Consider the following 23,303-nt stretch of genomic DNA (forward strand, 5'->3'; position numbering starts at 1 on the left):
ATCCAGTGGCGCCATCTCAGCTCACTGCAACCTCTGCCTCCTGGGTTCAAGTGATTGTCCCACCTGAGCCTCCTGAGTAACTGGTTTTACAGGCATCCACCACCACGCCGGCTAATTTTTGTGTTTTTAGTAGAGACAGGGTTTTCCCATGTGAGCCAGGCTGGTCTCGAACTCCTAACCTCAGGTAATCCACCTGCCTCAGCCTCCCAGAGTGCTGGAATTAAAGGCATGAGCCATGACCTCTGGCCAGTATCGCTTTTCCTTTTAGCCATTTCACCTAACCTGCATTTTCTTCTTGGGCAAAATTAATCAGCCCCACCCATAATATGTTTCCATTTGCTTCATTTTAGGGTTTACTGCATTGTCACAGGTACTTGTGCGTTATTCACTGGCTAGACTGTGGGCTATGTTAGGCCCTGTCTTATGAAGCTTCATGGACCCTGGGCTTTATGTAATAAGCATCTTGCATAAAAGTTTGTGCTCTGTAAATATTTTGTGAACAAACAGAAAAAAACAATGAATGAATGAGATGATATTGATGTAAGAACTTCGTTGATTATGGCGGCCTTGCAGCCTTTGGCATCTCTTTGGACATGATGTTGTGCCACTGAATTACGGTCCCGGATGCTCATAAGGCATGAGCTAACTTGGGGTTCGGAAAGCTAAGTCTTGCGCTAACCAGAAGTCCCATTCATTTCACTATCAACATCCTGAACACTAGGAACAAAGGGGATTCTCTAGGGAAGGGAGAATGGCTCTCCAGAATTACAAAACCAGGTTATAATTAAGTAAGCAGCTTAGAAATGTTTTGAATAACTGTACTATATTTGGAATATGTATGTGTTTTCCATACATGAGAAAAAATTAATCTAACATTTTAATGTGAATGAGATCTTTGATTTTTAAAATTCTGAGTCTGTATTTTCTCAGATTGAATTTATTTGGTTGAATTATATATGGTGGAGATATTCCCACGCTATTTATTTTCTAACCACCTGTATGCTAATGATAAAGAGTTGGATGACTTAGAGCTTTTTTTATACTAAATTGTGTGTAATCTGCAGCTTTATTCTGAGAGCTCACATGTGCTGAAAGTAACATTTGCTGAATGTTGCCTTAATTCCTTATTCTAGTTAACATGGACATTCTGAGTGTATACCACATGATAAAGCATCAATAAACTTGATCCTGTTTCTTTTGTGTGCCAGAAAACAGTTTCACTTGGCAGGAGAGTTTAACTGGGCAATTTAATTATAAGACATGATAATTTTCTGCTTTCATTGTATACTAAATATAAAAGTCAAATTTCTGATTTGTTTATCTATCTAGTGTGTTTCATCATCTTTTTAAGTATCCAGGAAAGAACTTTTTTTTTAGCATAGAGCACTAACATATGCCAGTTCCAAAAAAAAAAAAAGAGGAGTTAAAACGTACCTAATAATATTTCTCTAAAAAGCATTTTAAATAGCACTACTTAATGAGCCTTAAGTAATTTTGGAAGTAACTGTCATGGTCATGTCCAAGGAATGATTAATACCTAATTTCCACATTGTTATATAGGCACAGAAGAATGGCTGGCAGCCAGCAATAAATAACGCATTGGCAAAGAGCAGTGAGCAACTTCTGTGTGCAGGATGTGTCTGCTGCTATTGTGTACACAGAGTGAGAAAGGACCTTAAGCACAGGACCCAAAAGTGCCAGTTAAGTTCAGAAAATGGGTTTAAGCATTTAGAAATTCTTTCAGTAATATGATGGTGCCGCAGCATGCTAAGGCATTTCCTCAAGCCTTCCAAAAGTGTTAGTGCACAATACTGCTGTGGAGTATTCTTGAAAAAACAAAACCTGGCCAGGCACGGTGGCTCATGTCTGTAATCTCAGCACTTTGGGAGGCCGAGGCGGGCGGATCATGAGGTCAGGAGATCGAGACCATCCTGGCTAACACGGTGAAACCCCATCTCTACTAAAAATACAAAGAAATCAGCCGCACGTGGTGGCGGGCGCCTATGGTCCCAGCTAGGCGGGAGGCTGAGGCGGGAGAATGGCGTGAACCCAGGAGGCGGAGCTTGCAGTGAGTGGAGGTGGCACCACTGCACTCCAGCCTGGGCGACAGAGTGAGACTCCGTCTCCAAAAAAAAAAAAAAAAAAAAAAAAAAAACCTGAAAACATAATGTGAAAAAATATAATACTAATATAAGAGGAAGTTTGAGGCAGAAGTGATGACTAGTGTATGTTTTGTTTTGTTTTTTTTTTCATTTTTCAAGAAAAGAGCAAGGTACACAATTATTTATGTATTACACAGCACTTTATGTAATGCTGGGTGTTGATTCCACATGCATGTGTGCATTTGAAACAAAACACCTGGAGAACCCAAAATTCCTAAAATTATTTAACTAAAGGGGGAACCAGAAATGAAAGAGTATACTAAATAGTGCTTTAGTTTTAGCTTCAGAATTATATAAAAGCTATTGGTGGGAACGAGGATATTAGTTTTAATTAAGAAAGGAATAAGTGTCTTAGAAGGAGAAGTTTTCCTTACAGTTAGGAAGAAGCATGTCATTCACTATTTTAAAGGAAGAAATAAACCTGGGATACACAGTGGTTCCTTTTCATTGCTCCGAGTTCTGTAGTTACTCTTGAACAATGTAAACAGGAAAGTATTTTCGGAATAGTAAGAATCCACAGAATCAGTCAAGGGGAACCCAGGCGGGAACCAGACCATCAAAGGGCTGAGTGCAGGCATCCAGTCTCAGGAGACAAAGCATGAGACAGTGGCTGCTATTTACCGAACACCTACTGTCTATCACTATTTTTCTGACCTGGGCTTACCTCATTGGTGTTTTCTGGCTGAACCCTTCATTTTTTAATGAGCAAACCTCATTCCACAGGAGACATTTATTTCAAGGTACAATCCCCAATTTTTGCCAAGTTTTCATCACATTGTATAATTAACCATTAGTTCTCTTAAATCAAGTTTACACTAAATGTCAAGCCATGAAACAAACTCTGATAAGTGTACCTTTATTACATTTCAAGATAGATTTATATTTTAATCAGAGGTGATGAATTACTTCCTTTTTCTCAGTGTGACTGTAAATATGACTGCTTATAAGCCTTGTTCAGGAAATGTAGTAAGGACGATAGAAAATGATTAGAGGAATAGACTTGTTTTCGTTACTTAGGACACGTCAGTTCTACAGTTAAACATATAGCAAGCATTAGATGTTAAACATATAGCAAGTTAAACATATAGCAAGCATTAGAAGAATTTTGTTTTTACAGCTTTTCATCTGCCTTTGCCCCTAATGATTCCCTGTTTCGAGGGATAGTGTGCCTGGACAACTCTTATTTCTGTCAGGTGACTTTTTTATTTCTAATATTCTTCCACATGATACAGTTTTTAATACAGTGCTTCCTAAGGGCCATGAAATCTCATACAAAGGAAATAGGGGTAATTCCTAGGCTCTGATTTGCTTTGTAATATGCCTTTTTGGAGACCTTAACTATGAGACGCTACACCAGTGTGTGTCTCATCCTGGTAGGTTTTGGCTGAAGGAATGAGAAGTAGGTTGCTTGCCTCCTTGTTGTTACTAGAAAAGGCTAATTGTGGAATTTATGAAAAAAAGTTACAATTTACTTTGCAATCCTCTGTTGCTGCCTCTCCATTCTCTCACCTATGGCTTAGTTTCCTTCAGTATATATATTATAGGACTGACCAGAGGTTTCCAAACTGTGTAGAACAATGGTTATTATTATTATTATTATTATTATTATTATTATTATTTGAGATGGATACTTGCTCTGTCGCCAGGCTGGAGTGCAGTGGTGTGATCTCAGCTCACTGCAACCTCCACCTCCTGGGTTCAAGTGATTACCCTGCCTCAGCCTCCCATGTAGCTGGGACTACAGCAACGTGCCACCACGGTGGGCTGATTTTTTGTATTTCAATAGTGACAGAGTTTCACCATGTTAGCCAGGATGGTCTCTATCTCCTGACCTCGTGATCCGCCTGCCTCGGTCTCCCAAAGTGCTGGGATTACAGGTGTGAGCCACTGTGCCCAGCCAGTTATGAATTTTTTTTATTTAAAGACCTCTCTTTAACATAAAAAATGTACTTCAGATCCCCACATTATGATAATTTAATATTTGTGAGAGCATACATAATGAAAATGTTCTTCGGTATTTAGTAATAATTGTAAATGAATTTGGATTTTATTAGCCACAGTGGCATATTCATAAATGTGAATCATGGTAGTGCCAATAAACTGCAAAGTATTACTCACGTTGCAGTGTTCAATGTAAATATGCATTTGTGAACCCCTCTCAAGATCATTGCATACTCACAAAGTCTTGGGACTGGTATAGAATGGATTCCTGATAAGTACTTGCAACATTGTGCTTGACATTTGTATTAGTCTGTTATCTTGCTGCTGAGAAAGCCATACCAGAGACTGGGAAGAAAAAGAGGTTTAATTGGACTTACAGTTCCACATGGCTGGGAAGGCCTCAGAATCAGGGCAGGAGGCAAAAGGCACTTCTTACATGGCAGCGGCAAGAGAAAATGAGGAAGAAGCAAAAGCAGAAACCCCTGATAAACCCACCAGATCTTGTGAGACTTAGTCACTATCATGAGAATAGCATGAGAAAGACCAGCCCCCATTATTCAGTTACCTCCCTCTGGGTCCCTCCCACAACATGTGGGAATTCTGGGAGATACAATTCAAGTTGAGATTTGGGTGGGGACACAACCAAACCGTATCAACATTTTTATACATATTACCTTATTTTCAATGTGATACTGTATTTGGTCCATGAGTTGTTTAGAACTATAGGATGTTTTCTTGTTTATTTTGTTATTGATTTCCAACTTCATTTCATACATTGTGGTCCAAGAATATTATCAGTTGATACCAATTCTTGGAAATATTCTGGTACAGTATTTGCTTCATGGTTTAGCAAATGATTTATTTTTATAAATCTTCCCTATGGACTCGAAAAAGATGGGTATTCTCCAACTGATAGATTGTAGATATATCCATTAGATCAAACTTAATTGTACTATTCAATTTTTCTTTGTACCTACAGAATTTTGTCTACTATATCTATTACCGAAAAAGTCATGTAAATTTTCCACTATGGAGGTAGATTTCTCAGTTTCTCCATGTAGTCTTGTAAATTTTTATTTTACATAGCTTGATGCTATGCTATAGGTGATAAATGTTTAAAAGTATCTGTCATATTTTCCTGGTGAATTGAACCATTTTAAAATTATGTATTGACTCTAATTTTTTCTTTATTCTTGGTCTATTTCTAACTATTTTCTTTGGGTTTATTTTGTATCACATTTTGTGAGTGGTATCAAAAGCGGTAAGTATATACCTACTATGTATTTTTCCTCTCAATCTTTCCTCTTCCTTATGTTTTTAATGCATTTCTTTTAAACAGTCTGTATCTATTTGTTGTTTTATTTTTACAGTCTGTAAATCTTTGTCTTTTCAACTGAGATTTAAATCCATGTGTATTTATTATAGTACTGATATATTTGTTTTTATTTTTACCATAGTCATTGTGCTTCCTATTTATCTTGCTTTTTTTGTATATTTTCTCCTTTCTTGGTTTCTTTTAGATTTATTCAGGATCCCCCGACCTGCTGCCGTGAACTCGATTCTCTTTCTCCTATTTGTTAAGAAGTTATATACTTTATTTCTGTGGCTTCAGTGGCTATCCTAGCTGTTTTAAGATGCATATTTAAAGTCTAAAATTAACCTATATGTTTACCTATATATAAACAATAAAAGAATATTTAAGTGATTAAACTTTGATCTTCCCCTCACAACTTTTAAAAATCTAGTATATTGCCATTCCCTATATGTGACAACTTAATCATTATTGTTTAATATGTTAGTACTTACTTATATTTACCCATACAAAATATTAAAAATTTTAATATTTTTTTGCTCATCATTTCTTCCTATATCTCAAACCTTCCATTGGGATCTTTTTTCTTTTGCCTGAAGTACCTCTTTCAACATTTTCTTTATCAAAAAACTCTTGGTAGAAAACTCTGGTTTTGTTTTCTTGAAAATGACCGTAATTTGCCCCCTGAAAACATGATTTATCACAGTACAGAATTTTCAGTTGACAGTTATTTTATCAGAGTATACTAAGATATTATTTCATTGTGTTCTGGCATCCATTGGTGCTGTTAAGAAGTCAGCCATTTCTTAGCAGGTGATCTGTCTTGTTTTTCCACCTATTTTTAAGATCTTTACTTTTTTAGTTCTGCAGTTTCACAGTGGTATGTCTAATTGTGGATCTCTATTTATCCTACTTTGAATGTATTGGACTTCTTAAATCTGAGGTTTTACCACATTGCTAGAAAGTTCTAAGTATCCATTAAATACTGCTTCTTTCCCATTCTGCTTATTACTCTTCCTAGTACTCTTATTAGATGTTGTATTAGTCTGTTTTCATGCTGCTGATAAAGACATACCTGAGACTGGGCAATTTACAGAAGAAAGAGGTTTATTGGACTTACAGTCCCACTTGGCTGGGGAGGCCTCACAATCATGATGCAGGGTGAAAGGCATGACTCACGTGGTGGCGGACAAGAGAAGAGCTTGTGCAGGGAAACTCCCGTTTTTAAAACCATCAGATCTCTTGAGACTTATTCACTATCACAAGAACAGCACAGGAAAGACCTGCCCCCATCATTCAATTACCTCCCACCAGGTCCCTCTCACAACATGTGGGAATTCAAGATGAGATTTGGGTGGGGATACAGACAAAGCATATGAGATGTACACAGGTGTACATCTAATTAGCTTTTCATTCTCACCTTCATATTTCTTGACCTCTTTTTAATATTTCAAATTCTTTGTCTCTATATGCTAATTGAAAATAATATATTCATTTGTATCTGCCAACTTAGTAATTCTCTCTTTATCCATGTGCAATACACTTGTGTAATATATTCATCAGATACTTCATTTCATTTATAGAAGTTTGAGCTCTTCTAAGTCTGTTCCTATTCATTGTTTATGGACCTTTTCCTCTTGTTCATATCTTTGGACTTGAATTGCTTTAAACCTATTAAATATAACTGTTATTAATTAATATTTAATTATTAATAATTTAAAATAATAATTGACAGAATTGGTCTGACCATTTCAATATCAAAACTATGCTGGTTACTTAACTAGTTTTTGTTTCTTAGTGTGTTATAGTGTATTTTCCTGTTAGCAGCTCTTTTTTTCTTGGAACTTTATGAGAATTTTTTGAGACTTTTCATTAATATTAAGTCCTCTAATTGTGTTGGCTTTTGTGAGTTGCTTGGAGTATCTCTACCTGAAAACCTCTATATTCTTCCTTTGAAGTTCTTCAGACCAAAAAACCTACTATGAATTGAGCCATCAAAGCTATTGATGTGAGGAAGACCTTGTGGTTACTGATTCTTAGGAGAGATCTTTCTTTTTCCTCCACACAGCATCAAAGTAGAGACAAGCAAGTTTCTTAGTTGCCTCCATTACCTTATCCATATACTATATCCTGAAACTAAGGATATGGCTCTTTGGAACCCTACCTTACGAGGGAGTTTTCTGTTATGTATTGGGGAGAGTGGAATCTTGGCTTTTTATATCTTATGCCCTGGGCCCTGTGAAACTATCAGAGTTGAAATTCACCGTCTCCAGAGTTTAAAAGTAGCCTAAAGGTGCAATTAGTTGTTCAGATACCTCCTAAGATTCTCATTTCACCTCATTTGGGGACTCTGTTTTATCCTTCATTCCATGCGAGCTGGATGATGTATTATTCAGTATTTTTTCACATTTTATCCAGGATATTTTAATTGAGAGGAACATTCAGAGTAGCTGATTCACCATGAAAGCCGCAAGAAACAGAGCATATGTTGTTTTATTTCATTCTCCCACCAACCATGTTCTGTACAGAAGAAGAGTTAAATATGGTTGAAAATCAAACAATTAATAATATTTGAATGTAAAACTAGGACTCTTGACTCAAGGCTAGGGTTTTGTTTTGTTTTGTTTTCAAATTCTATATTACAACCTCCTTCTTGTAGAAGCCTTGAAGAGATAAATATATTCATCCTAACTTGTAGGACTGATTGTGTTTTATAATGTTAGTGGTTGTTGTTAAGAGTTTGGAACTTTCTTATCTTAATTTACATCCTGGTCTTGAGGGGGTAGTGTATGATACTTTGGGTTCATAAAATGAATATTCCAAAAACTGTTTCCTTTGATTATTCTTAGGAATAGAAACTTAGCTGTGAAATTATTCCTAATGACAGCCTGTCCAAATCCAACTCAAGTTTTTGAAATTTCTGCAGTGCCTTTAAGTATGTGTGCATACATCACATTTAATGCTCGGTTTTGGGTCATACTGGGACTTTGGGGGAGAAATAGAAGGAACTGTTCCATTCTTATACAGAGTATATTAAAGGTAATTCAATTATTTTATGATAGTTTAAAAGCGACCTGAGGCATGCTATATATGGGCCATTAGAGGACATAATGTGCTTACTTTAAACTCTGTATCCAGTGCTAAAAATTTTAACTTTACCTGTTAATGGAATTCTAAGCAATTAACAGTTTCATCTTCATTATTGATATGCAGATCCTGATTGCTGTGGTACATCTTTCTTCTTGTGACCATAGACAAAACAACTTTGAAAGCATCTTGATAGGGTTGAATAATACGTTGTTAATTAAGCTCACATGTTTTTCCATTGGTTACTGTAAAGGCAGTTTCAGTTAAAACCTGTAGAGTTTACAGATGATATTGATAATTTATCCCTATGTAACTTTGCATTTTATGCAGTCTTTTGCAATCATCAAACCTGTCTTCTAGGCTTTATCTGATCATTTTGATCCATTGTGTATCCTGCTGTCAGAGTGACATTATTATAGTCGTATTTGATCATGTCACTTCCTTACATCAAATCCTACTGGATAATGCACAGACTCTTTACCATAGTAGCCCTGCCAAACTGTGCGTACCTCTGAATGGTCACCTTATTTTGCCTCTCAATACCTAGTTTGGCACAATCAGTTTTCCCTAGTTCTTGAAACTGTCTCATCCACCTCTGGCTTAGAATGACATATATACACTGACAATTCACAGATATGTATGTTCAGCGTGACTATGCTGCTTCATTCCAGGCTCATTTATTTAACATTCCAAATGTAACATGTTTTAAAGAGGAGCCTTGTCTTGTGTTCTCTAATCCTGTTTCTTCCCTCGCCATCCCCATTTCAGCTGTATAAGTCAAAAACTTAGGAAATGACTAAGACTCTCTTTCTTCTGTACCCCACACCCAAGCAAGTTCCTATTGGCTGTACCTTCAAAACATGTCTGCCCTCTGCTCAGCCTCATCATCTCCACTGCTGCCACCCTCATCAAAGCCACCATCGTCTCTCACCTGAATGTCTTTAGTGTCCTCCTTACTGTTCTCTGTGCTCTCACTACAGTCAGTTCTCATAGCAGCCAAAGAGATCTTCTTGAAAATGTAAACCATTGTCTTCTCTCATTGTAACCATCCAGGAAATCTCCAAACCCTCCACTCAAAATCCAAATGAAATCCCAAGGTCCTTTCCTAATGGCCTATAGGACCATCCGTGCTAGCCTCTGCTGTCTCTCTGAGCTCATGCTCTTGCACTTTCCTTTCCGCATGCTGTTCCCTAGTCTTAGTGGCCCATCGTTCTTCACACACATGAAGCACATTCTCTTCTTCCTCAGAAGCTGCTCTTTCCTCAGATACTTCTATGGCTCATGCCCTCATTTTAGTCAGCTGCCTTCTCAAATGTCACTGTTTCATGTTGCTTCTGATCAACTTGTATAAAATCATCAGTCAGATATTGCTGCATTACAGACAGCCACAATATCACAGTGACATAAGACAGTGGGCATCTCCAGGCTGAGGATTGGGACTGGGTGGTTGCTTTCCTTCAAGCTTCAGAATTGCCCAACTTTAGCTCTTACTGTGGTCTGTCCTCCCATCTGCTCCACCTCTTTCCTTGTTCTGTCCCTGGCTCAATCAATGTTTGCTGGCCAAATGAGCAAAGGAAGGAATAAATGGACAGAAATTAAGAGAGTGAAGAAAGGAATAGATAATAGAGATTAAGTAGTATGAGTCACTTCACCTACATTCATCTCATGTGCAGTGATTGTTGTAAGAACCTGAGGTAATTCTGCCATGTCTTCTGTTTTATTTTTACATGCACAGATCAGAGAACAGGCATGTGTTTCTCGGGCCTGGTGAATGGTCGCTGTGCACAAGAGCTCCCAGGGAGAATGACGAAAATGCAGTGCTGCTGTGAGCCTGGCCGCTGCTGGGGCATTGGAACCATTCCTGAAGCCTGTCCTGTCAGAGGTTCTGGTATGTGGCTGGCTGTCAGTCTCCTTGGCACAGACACTGTTAGGAAAATTAGTAACAGTAATGTATTTTGCGCTCTGGGAGGCCAAGGCAGGTGGATCGCTTGAGTCCAGAAGTTCAAGACCAGCCTGGGCAACATGGCAAAATCTCATCTCTACAAAACATACAAAAATTAGCCGGGCATGGTGGTGCATGCCTGTAATCCCAGATACTTGCAGGGCTTAGGTGGGAGAATCACATGAGCTTGGGCAGTTGAGGCTACAGCCATCCATGGTCATGTCACTGCACTCCAGCCTATGTGACAGAGTGAGACCCTGTCTCAAAAATATATATGTATATATTTTGCTCTTTTCCTTGAAGTCAAGTCATATTTGTCTTCCTTTGTGTGTTTTCAATATGACTTGAGTGTTTTTGTGGGGAATGAGATAGCATTGTTATTTACGATCAGTTTTGATAATACCTAATATAGTGACATCAGACAAATACCTGGAAGCTGTTTGACTTATTTTTGTCCAAGTGTTGTTTTTTAAATTATTTTGAATGTTAGTATTTCAATTCAGTTTTTAAACCTCCTGATCTTTCACCCAGAGCTCAAATATCTTTGCTTTTGTTATGCAGAAAGACATTCACCTGTGCTTAACGTCAAGTTTCTTTTCTTCTAGAGGAATATCGCAGACTTTGCATGGATGGCCTTCCAATGGGAGGGATTCCAGGGAGTGCTGGTTCCAGACCTGGAGGCACTGGGGGAAATGGCTTTGCCCCAAGTGGCAATGGCAATGGCTATGGCCCAGGAGGGACAGGCTTCATCCCCATCCCTGGAGGCAATGGCTTTTCTCCTGGCGTTGGGGGAGCCGGCGTGGGGGCCGGGGGACAGGGACCTATCATCACTGGACTAAGTAAGTGGTCAGTTTTCCTGTGGACTCTTTAGTTTGCTGCCTCAAGTGATATTATAATATCTAACATAATTTTAATCTTTCAGAAGGGTTGTGTGGACATACTTGCACGTGTGTGTATGTGTTTGTGTGTGTGAGAGAGAGAGAGAGAGAGACAGAGGGAAACCTATTTCAGGGTCTGATACGTAGTAATACTAAATTTGGGAAAATGTAATAGGAAAATGTTACTTTTCTGTTCTGTAAACTTTCTGTTAAATTAGAGAAAAGAATGTGTGACCCATGTCTTTGAAAATACATATGAGAGCCCAGTAATACTCCAGTCCAGTTGACACCACCAAAAAGCATGTTTTTGGTTCCAGTGAATTTCATTTGGCTATTTAAAGCTGCCCTGTTCATTCACTCCTTGACTTATTTTCCAGAACCATTTCTCAACTGAGATAAACTGAATGTCTTGCTCTGTGCCGATCCAAATATTGTAATGTACATATCTTTCCTTTCCTCACCCTTTTTTGTGAAATTGCTTAAGAAATTGAAAACCGTGGGCTTCAGACCAGAGTTGGCATTTGTGTACTTGACATTTAACTTCATTCTTTTTAAAAGCACCCTTTTGCTAATAATATTTAAGGATGTCCTACAGTGTTATGTTTATTCTTTTTGGCATATTGCCAATTTGCTATGTCTGAATATTCAGCAGAGTTACAAAGGAGAAATGGAAAGCACTCAAGTGTATGGTAGAACATACCTGTAATTTTAAAAAGACATCCTTATGGGCAGTATTTTCAGATCTGTCACTTAACAAATACAAGTTGCAAGCATGTGTCTCAGTAATATTTTTTAGATTCTTCACATTAAAGTTTTAATAAAATATAAAATAACATGAGCTTATGATATACACATAATTAATTTACTATTAAATGTCCTTTAAAAATCAATTCAGAAAAGTAATGCATGTTGTAATGATTAAATATAATTGTGCTTTAATTTTCCATAGCAATTCTGAACCAGACAATAGATATCTGTAAGCATCATGCTAACCTTTGTTTAAATGGACGCTGTATACCTACTGTCTCAAGCTACCGATGTGAATGCAACATGGGTTATAAGCAGGATGCAAATGGAGATTGTATAGGTAAGTTTGTGATTCTTTAATAATCCTTCTTAGTTTTTTTAGTAGCTATTAGATTACAGGATCAAATTGGAGTGAATATGATTTTTTTAAGTGTCTTGAAATAAAGCTAATTTCCAAACTGTCTCTTCTGTGTGTATGCTATTCAGTGTGCCCCCTTAACCTACGCTGAGCTAGATCAGTTCAAGAATTTCCTACCCTTTTAAGTCCTAAATATTGTGATTTCTGTCTCTGACTCTCCCTTTCCTTCTGCTTTAGAATTGCTTACTCTTAATATAAACTAAAAATAAAAAGAAATCTATATAACAATGAATATATTTTGAAAACAATTCATCGAGCATGAATCCATTTTTAAAAGATGACAAGACACCAATGGACTAAAATCTGATACGTCAGGGCAGTAGTTTTCAAATACGTTGATCTCAGACCCATTTAAACTCTTAAAATCATTGATTATCTCTACTTTGATAATAACCTAATTAGAAATTAAAGATGAAAATATTAAGACATTTATTGACTTATTCAAAAATAACAACAATGAATCCATTGCATGTTAATATAAGTAACACTTTTGTGAAAAACTACAGTTTTGAAAACAAAATGTGCGGAAACAAGTGTCGTCGTTTTACATTTTTGCAAACCTTTTTGATGTCTGCCTTAATAGAAGCCAGTTGGATTCTCATAGCTGCTTCTGTATTTAAGTTGTGGTGATGTTTTGTTTTGTTTTGTTGAGGAATGAAAATCTATCCTCAAACAGATACATAGATGGAAAAGAAGAGGAATATCACATAGACTTTTCAGATAATTGTGATTATTCTTTGATATTGCACTAAAACTTATAAGGAGTAATTCTTAAAGTTTAGTTAACCATGTAGAATCTGAAACCATATTAGTACACTTTTTGTACTCTGTTACATAAAGTCCATTGGTTTGTCTAAAGCTTTGAATGGATTTTGTAACATGCATTAGTCATTTGAAATATGTTGATGTACCGTATTATGCACATCTTTCCAAAGTTGACATATTTTACTATGTATGATCAAAAAATCATATTTGAAAATATCACCATCAGACTCATACAAATGCCTTCAAATTGCTGGGAAACTATCAAGCATACAGTGTTGAATAATCTTTCTGAATTATGTTATTTTTAAGCTTGGATTTTTAACATTAGCATCAAATATACAGTCTGTGGCTTTTCTTAAAGTGACAGGCTCACTGCATTATTTTCAAAAAAATGTCTGCCAGATTAATAACCCTGAATAGCTATAATTTGTCAGTCATTCTTCAAGTAAAAATAGTATTCTGCAGAAAAAGCTGCTAATGGAGTGCACAACTCACAACTACACAGAAACTTTTCCTTGAGACGTGCACTCATGGTGCTTCAGTCAGCAACAATGTATAATGCACATTTTGTCACAGAAATATTTTAAAAATGTATATTCAAGGGCCAAGATTATTATTAATTTTATGGCTTCGCCAATTATATTCTTCAGTGAAAATGGCTTTTTCAAATACCCTGTGAGTTCATGGCGTTGACTGCTAGGACAGTTTGGTGCCATTGCCTTAATCTGCGCTAAGCAACCATCATTACTCTTGTGCCATCGGAGCAAGTGTTAACATGATTTAAAAAAAAAAAAAAAGTAAATAGCATCTTAATATGATTGTGAAAATAGTTTTGAATCAAACTCACTCTGAAAGGATCTCAATGGTCTCCCAGAGGCCACACCTTGAGAACAGCTGCTATAAAGAGTCCCCAACTTTCTTGTAGGTCATATACAAAAAGTTTAGCAGTGAGAGAGTTGGTAATGGTGGGCTTGGAAGTTCTGATTCCTTAAATGCCATTTAAATTGATTTGTGCTCAGTAACCATGATCTGTATGCTAGCAATGTGGTGAAAAAAGAGACCATCAGGAGCATCCAATCTATCAGCAGGATCTACAGTAGTTAGGGATTACCTTAGTGTCTGTGAAGGATAAGGAATTTCCCCATGGAGTTAAAAAAAAAAAAAAAAAAAAAAAAAAAAACTCAATAGAGAAGGGCCAAGATGGCTGAGTAGACATAGCCAGGAAGAGCATTTCCTACTGACAGATCAGACCATTAAGAAGACTGGCATACTCTGAGAGGATCTTCAGAAGGAAGGCATTAAGAGTGTATGGAAGGAGTACACAGACTGGGACTGAAGTAGGAGGAAACTAGGAAGCCTTCACGGGGATGCCAAGCACCGGGACTCTTCCTGACCCCGAGCAGATCCTGGGGAAGGAGTGAGTTAAATAGGTGAGGAGTGGCCCACTCTTAGCAGGGGTCTCTGGAATCTTACGTGCAGGAGATCCCACAACCTCCATGGATATTTGAGCTGATAGGGAGAGCTGATTGGATAGGTGGCAGGGACAGGATTCCAGCCTGTGCAGAGCCCAGAGGATTGGCACCAGAGTGGCTATGATGCCCATACCCCAAGGCTTGCCATCCTCCTTTATGGGGCTTTGGCCTTGGTTGGCTATTGGACCTGGACAGAGCAGAGCAGTCTTGCCCATGGGACAGGGCCAGTCTGATCTGAGTGCCCCCATCTGCCAGTCTCCCGTGTCCCTGCATGGCTTTGTCCACTTGGAGCACAGCCTTAGATGCCCATCTGGGGCTCTTCCCAGGGGTCACCTCCATAGCTCCTTTGCCAGCAAACCCTGCCTAACCACTGGAGAACTTCAGCAGATGGGCCTCTGCCAACATTCTACCACCTGCAGCCTCTCCCCACAACTTTGTTGGCATGCACTTGTCCACAGCCTTCCCCCACTGCTTTGCTGACACACGTGCACATAGTCCTCATCACCCCATGACCACTGGCATGTTCTTAAGAAAGAAGCAGACTCATCTGATAGAGCTGAAAAACTCACTACAAGAATTTCATAATACAATCAGAAATATTAACAGCAAAATAGACCAGGCTGAGGAAAGAATCTCAGAGCTCAAAGACTGTTCTTTAATCAACTCAGTCAGATGAAAATAAAGAAAAAATAATTAGAAAGATTGAACAAAACCCCTGAGAAATATGAGATTATGTAAAGAAACCAAACTTACAACTCATTGGCATCCCTGAAACAGAGGAGAAAGAGCAAGCAACTTGGAAAACATATTTGAGGATACTGCCCACGAAAAATTCTCCAACCTTGCTAGAGAAGTCAACATTCAAATTCAGGAAGCCTGGAGTACCCCTGTGAAATACTATACAAGATGACAAACTTCAAGTCATACAATCATCAGATTCTCCAAGGTCAACAAGAAATAAAAAATTTTTAAAGGCAGCTAAAGAAAAGAAGCAGTTCACCTACAAAGGGAACCCCATCGGGATAACAGTGGACCTTTCAACAGGAACCCTACAAGCCAGAAGAGTTTGGTGCCTATATTCAGCATTCTTAAAGAAAAATCCCAACCAAGAATTTTATATTCAGCCAAACAAGCTTCATACATGAAGGGAAAATAAAATATTGTTCAGACAAGCAAATGTTGAAGGAATTTGCCACCAGACCTGCCTTATCAAGAGGTCCTTGAGGAAGTGTTAAACATAGAAATGAAAGACTGTTATCAGCCACCAGAAAAACAGACTTAAGTACATAGACCATTGACACTGTAAAGCAACTACACGATCAAATCTGCATAACAACCTGCAAAACGCAATGACAGGATCAAATCAGCATATACCAATATTATCATTGGAAATGAGCAGGCTAAATGCCCCACTGAAAAGGCACAGAGCAGCAAGATAGATAAAGAAACAAGATTCAACTATACGCTGTCTTCAAGAGACCCATCTCACATGCAGTGACATCCATAGACTCAAAGTAAATGGATGGAGAAAAAGCTACCAAGCAAATGGAAAACAAAAACAGTGGGAGTTTTGCTATTCTAATTTAAGACAAAACAGACTTGAAACCAACAATGATCAAAAAAAGACAAAGAGGGCCATTACATAATAATAAAGGTTCAATGCAACAAAAGATTTCCCTATCCTAAACATACATGCAGCCAACACTGGAGCATCCAGATTCATAAAACAAGTTTTTAGAGACCTACAAAGAGATGTAGATAACAACACAATAAGAGCGGGAGGCTTTAACACCCCACTGACAGTATTAGACAGATCATTAAGGCAGGAAACTAACAAAGATATTCAAGACTTAAACTCAACACTTGGCCGAATGGACTTAACAGATATCTACAGAACAGTCCACCCAACAACAACAAAATATACATTCTTCTCATCTGTAATACAGTACATACTCTAGATTAACCACACACTCAATACATTAAAGAAAAGTGAAATTATACCAACCAAACTCTCAGACCACAGCATAATAAGATATTTAATAACTAATAAAAGCAAAGATGCAACATAACAGACTCTCTAGGACACAGCTAAAGCAGTGTTAAGAGTAAAGTTTATAGCACTAAAATCCCACATCAAAAAGTTAGAAAGATCTTAAATTAACAACTTAACCTCACACCTGGAGGAACTAGAAAAATTAGAGCAAACCAACCCCAGAGCTAACAAAAGAAAAGAAATAAACAAATTCAGAGCTGAACCGAATGAAGTTGAGATGTGAAAAAACATTCAAAGCATCAATAAAACCTAAAGTTGGGTCTTTAAGAGAATAAATAAGATTGATAGACTGCTATCTAGACTAATAAAGAATAAAAGAGAAAAGATCGAGATAAACACAATCTGAAATGACAAAGGGGACATTACCAGCAACCCCAAAGAAATACCAAAATCCTCAGAGACACCTCTATGCACACAAACTAGAAAATCTTAAAAATACCTCTGTACACACTAACTAGAAAACTTAAAGAAATTATAAATTCCTGGAAGCATAACATCTCCCAAGATTGAGTCAGGAAGAAATTGAATCCCTGAACAGACAAATAATGAGTTTTGAAATTGAATCTGTAATGAAAAGCCTACCAACCAGAAAAAGCACGGGACCAGAAGGATTCACAGACAAATTCCACCAGATGAATAAAGAAGAACTGGTATCATTCCTATTGAAACTATTCCAAAAACTTGAAGAGGAGGGACTCTTTCCTAACTCATTCTATGAAGGCTGAATTATTCTTATACCAAAACCTGGCAGAGATACAACAAAAAAGGAGAAAACTTTAGGCCAATATCCTTGATGAACATAGATGCAAAAGTCCTCAACAAAATGCTAGAAAACAGAATCCAGCAGCACATCAAAAAACTAATTCGTCACAATCAAGTAAGCTTTATCCCTAGGATGCAAGGTGAGTTCAGCATGTGCAAATCAATAAGTGTATTTTATGAGAGATTTTATCTCGGATTTCTTTCAGAGACAAAGAAATCAGAGACAACACAAATGGAAAAACATTCCATGCTCATGGATAGGAAGAATCGATATTGTTAAAATGACCATAGTGCTCAAAGCAATTTACAGATTCTAGCTATTCCTATCAAACTATCAACATTTTTCACAGAATTAGGAAAAACCTATTTTAAAATTCATATGGAACAAAACAAAACAAAACAAAAAAACCAGCCTGAATAGCCAAATCAATCCTAAGCAAAAAGAATAAAGCTAGAGGCATCACACTACCTGACTTTAAACTATACTACAAGGCAACAGCTACCAAAACAGTATGCTACTACTGGTACAAAAACAGACATATAGATCAATAGAACAGGTTAGAGAACCTAGAAATAAGGCCACATACCTACAACCATTTAATCTTTGACAAAGTCAACAAAAACAAGCAACCAAGAAAGGACTCCCTATTCAATAAATGGTGCTGCAATAGCTGGCTAGGCATATGCAGAAGATTCAAACTGAATCCCTTCTTTTCATCGTATACAAAAATTAACTCAAGATCAGTTAAAGACTTAAATGTAAAACCTAAAATGATAAAAATTCTAGATGAAAACCTAGGAAATGCCATTTTGGACATAGGCTCTGGCAAAGATTTTATGACAATGACTCCAAAAGCAATTGCAGCAAAAACAAAAATTGACAAATGAGACCCAATTAAAGAAAAGAGCTTCTGCACATCAAAAGAAACTATCAGAGTAAACAAACTACAGAGTAGGAGAAAATATTTGCAAACTACGCCTCTAACAGTGTTCTAATACCCAGAAGCTATAAGTAACTTAACAAGCAAAAAAAACCTCATTAAATAATGGGTAAAGGACATGAGCAGACACTTGTCAAAAGAAGACGTATGTGCAGACAAAAAGCATATGAAATGCTCAGCACCACCTCTCATTAGAGAAATATAAATGAAAACCACAATAAGATACCATATTATACCAGTCAAAATGGCTGTTATTAAAAAGTAGATGCTGGTAAAGTTGTGAAGAAAGGAATGCTTATCTACTGCTGGTGGGAATGTAAATTAGCTCAGCCACTATGGAAAGCAGTTTGGAGATTTCTCAAAGAATTTAAAACAGAGCTACCATTCGACCCAGCAATACTGGGTATATACCCAAGGAATATAAAATGTTCTACCATAAAGACACATGCACACATACGTTCATCACAGCACTATTCACGATATAAAGACATGGAAGCAGCCTAAATGCCCGTCAATGGTGGACTGAATAAAGAAAATGTGGTACACAGACACCATGGAATACTATGTAGCCATAAAAAAAGAATGAGACCATGTCCTTTGCAGCAACATGGATGGAGTTGGAGGCCATTGTTCTAAATGAATTAACACAGAAACAGAAAACCAAATACCGTATGTTCTCATTTGTAAGTGGGAGCTGAACATTCAGTACATGTGAACACAAGGGAACAAAAGACACTGGGGCCTACTTGAGAGTGGAAAGTGGGAGGAGGGTGAGGATCAAAAAACTTATCAGGCACTAGGCTTATTACATGAGTGATGAAATAATCTTCACAACAAACCCGTTGACATGCAATTTTCCCATGTAATAAACCTGCACTTGTACTCCCTGAATGTAAAATAAAAGTTGGAAAGAAAAAATATATATATGTGTATATATAAAACATATCTTTCTCCCTGGCTGAGTTCTGAGTCAATTGAGGGATAGCTAAAGAACCCATTTCATATGGAGTTCTAAAATTTTTGAAAATTAAAGCTGTGTGTACTGGCTAGACTTGCTTAGTTCAAAGTCTTAAAGAAGTTGGTCCTGATCCTAAGATGTACTCCATGTTTGCACACGCTAGTCACAGCTGGGATTAATACTCTCAACTTTGGATCCATGTCAAAAAATCCAACTATAATTTCATCTAGAGCCTTGGTTTTTCCAAGTAGATTTTTGGTCCCCAGGTGCCACTTGAATATTTTCTCAAGTTTTTCCAGCCCATGTACCCTGTGTTGAAGAATAGAGGGATTCTAAGCACTTATTTCTAAAAGACAAGGAGGACAATAAAGCTCTTAAAGATATGCTGTAAAACGGCCACAGAGTTCCTCAAACAATACCTTATATCATAGGTTTTCGTGACTCCTAAAAGTCTGTAAGCCCAAGAAGACAAGGCTATATCTTTTTCTTGGTTAATCATGATGGATGTGTTGTGCAGATTTTTAAACTAGCTTTATTGTGGTTTAATTGACATATATATATATGTAAAGATTTTTCATGTAAAGATTATTTCATCACCCATGTAATAATACATGCTCCATATGTATACATTTGAAGCATATAGCTTGATAAGTTTTGATGTGTGTATACCAATAAAATCATGACCACGATCAGATAATGAACATATCCATCAGCCTCATAAAGCTTACTTTTGCCCATTATAATCTCTCCATCTTGCTCCTCCTTTCGTCCATTCCCAGCCCCCATCCTGTCCCCAGGCAATCTCTGATCAGTCACTGTACATTAGTTTGCATTGTGTAGAATTTTATATAAATGAAATCATACTGTTACATATATGCCTTTTGTCTGATTTCTTTTACTCAGCATAATTATTCTGTGATTCATCTGTGTTATGATGGGAATAAGTCATTTATTCCTTTTTTTGTGGAATAATATTGTATGGAGACATAGCACAGTTTATTTATATATTCCCATGTTGATGGGCACTTACTTTGTTTCCAGTTTCTAGCTATTACAGATAAAGCTCTTATGAACATTCATGTACAAGTGTTTGTATAAGCATTTTAGTTTTGGTGTATATCTAGGCGTGGAGTGGCTGGATTATGTGAGAGGAATATATTTAATTACTTACAAAACTGCCAAAATGTACTATTTTACATTTCTAGCAGCAGTGTATGAGAGTATCAGTTACTCCATAACCAAGCCAGCTCTTCGTATAGTCAGATTTTTCCATTTTAGCCATTGTAATAGGTATGCAGGGGTTTCTCACTGTGGTTTTAATTTACATTCTCTAATGATTCACATAAAAAAATGTTGACCATCTTTTCATGTGTTTATTTGATCTGACACTTTTTTGGTAAAGGGTCAGTTCAAATCTTGGTCCATTTGAAAATTATTTTCTTATTGAGTTTGGAGGGTTCTTTGTTTATTCTGGATATAAGTCCTCATCAAATATATGATTTACACATGTTTTCTCCTAGCCTGTGGCTTGCCTTTTCTTCTTGTAACATATCTTTTGAAGTGCTGAAATTTGTAACTCTGACAAAGCTTTATTTATTAAATTTGTTGTTTTATGGATCATGCTTTTGATGTTGTGTCTAGGAAATCTTTGCCAAATCTAAGGTCACAAGGGTTTTCTTCAGTGTTTGCTTCTAGAAGTTATCTAGCTTTAGGCCTATGACCCATTTTGAATTAGTTTTTAAATATTGTATGAAGTTTATTTTTTGTAGTATATTAATAACCATCACCCTTTGTTGAAAAGACTGCATTCTGTCTATTGAATTGCCTTTGCACGTTGTTGAAAATCAGTTGCTCCTATATATTGGGTCTGTTTTTGGACTCTCAGCTCTGACTCACCCACTTAGGGGCTTGCTGCATCCTGCTGGGGTTCCCCCTGTCTGCACCATGGTCTGAAAACCCTCCTAAAAGCCATAAGCTGAAATAGTCATGATATTCACTGTGTTTGTTTTCCATCTCTTAGGAATCTATATTTTTTGTTGCCTGACGTCAAGTTTCTTGAAAATCATGATTTCTTATACTTTGTCCATTTGTTTGTGTATTTGAGGAAGGAGAATAAATCTGTCTTGGCTGGGAACAGAAGTGTCCCCTATTTTCTTAGTGCAAAGATTGTGGAATGAAAAAATGGGAACAATAATGCCAGCTGGTAAATTTTTATATAAGTCTAGGCAAGAAATTATGACAATAATGATGTAGGACTATAGAAGAAAGGATTCAACAAGTGCTTGGGAGGTTAATCAGTGGAATCTGATGACAGATTAGTTGTGGGGAGTCAAAGAGTAGAAAACTACAGTGATACACAAGTTTCTGGCTGAGCAAAACTGGACATAGAGTGGTGGTGTTAACATGTATAGGAAGGTACAGATTGGGAGAAAATAGTTATTGAGTCTTTCTTGGACATGCTGAGTTTTAGGTGTCTTGGGTATTTAATTATAGAGCTCTAATGCTAAGAGGAATGTCCAGGGTAGAGTTACAGATTTAGGAGTCAACAACACACAGGTGGCCCTTAGAGCCATGAGGATGAATACTGTGTCCCAGGCTGAACAACAGGACGAGTGAAAAGATAACAGGAATACTACAGCTGGAATCCTATGGAACAGCCACATTGAAGGCCCTTAGTCTAGCTCAGCTCAGACGCACCTTGTTCTAGCTCACAGTGTTAGAGAGATAGCAAAAGAGAGAATTATATTCCTGAAGTTAGGGAAGGGCACACTTTCAAGAGAAAAGTAGTGTCAGGTGTTAAATGCAGTAGAAAAATCAAAGGCAGTGAGGAAAAAAAATCTGTTTGATTTGGTAATTAAGGGGGTTTTATTAACTTTGAAGAGTGGTTTTAGGATGGTAATTGAGTCATTTTGAGGTTATTTTATTTATTCATAATATTAACATACATATGTTTCATTAACTAGCTTAACCCTAGATATCAGATTTGAGTTCAGGTCTTCCATTAAACAATATAGATGAGAGGCCAGGTATAGAGAGAGTTAGTATCATAATTTTGCCAAAAAGTCTAAGTACACTATGATTATAAAAGAAAATATGGGCCAAATACGATGTTTTGGAAAAAACAATCATTTTCAACTAGGTACAGGGCTACAAGGTCAGAGTTATTAAATTAGGCTTAGCTCAAATTTTGACTGCACACACCTAGAGGGTATCATTCAAAGAATCTATATGAATGGTATGCCCTATGGTTGTACACTATATAACCATATGCAGCCTACCTAGCTTAGCTGATACCACCTGATGTTTCTTTAAGTGATAGACATATCTCATCATTTAGCCCTGCAAAGTTAAAGCCCCAGCAGCAGACTTGTCTTTCTGACTACTGTAATTCATAGAAACATAACTTAGTAATGGAGCACATTTTCAGAAAATGAGTTTTAATATTTTTAATCCTATAATGTCAATTTTTGATCACTTTGAATTTATAAACAAATTGAATTTGTAAACAACACATCAGAAAAAGTGAAGAGGATATTAATTAACTAACGCTTTAAATTATAAGAGCCCAAAATAACACTAGTAGCTATGTCAACTGCGCTAACGTTTTGAGGAATAACAAACTGCCATTGCTATTTGGGAACTTTTATGAGATACCTAATGAAGCAGTATAACTTGAAAGGCAGTAGATTTATTAAGGGATCAGTGACAAAGAAAATAGAATTGGATCTATGTTGCTGTTATGAGAATTGCTCCTGATGCCTGAAAAACAGTTATATGTCCCCATTATGTTTTTCTCTCTTTTTCTTGAGAATTCTACTTTAAAATTAAAATTTGTAACTCTCCTAGTGTCTGTATAAGTCAAACT

General features: G+C 37.0%; 1 protein-coding gene across 1 annotated transcript in view; it reads left to right on the forward strand.

Annotated features, from left to right (window-relative positions):
* Nucleotides 1-23,303, forward strand: part of LOC105467220 (fibrillin 2) — a 275,881-nt gene that overhangs the window by 135,683 nt on the left and 116,895 nt on the right. Inside the window, exons 9-11 of the mRNA XM_011716704.3 lie at nt 10,238-10,390; nt 11,050-11,283; nt 12,272-12,409. Coding sequence (XP_011715006.2) covers nt 10,238-10,390; nt 11,050-11,283; nt 12,272-12,409 — 525 coding nt within the window. The remainder of the gene's footprint in view (nt 1-10,237; nt 10,391-11,049; nt 11,284-12,271; nt 12,410-23,303) is intronic.

Source organism: Macaca nemestrina, chromosome 6, assembly GCF_043159975.1.
Source record: "Macaca nemestrina isolate mMacNem1 chromosome 6, mMacNem.hap1, whole genome shotgun sequence".
In the NCBI taxonomy this organism is placed as follows: Eukaryota; Metazoa; Chordata; class Mammalia; order Primates; family Cercopithecidae; genus Macaca; species Macaca nemestrina.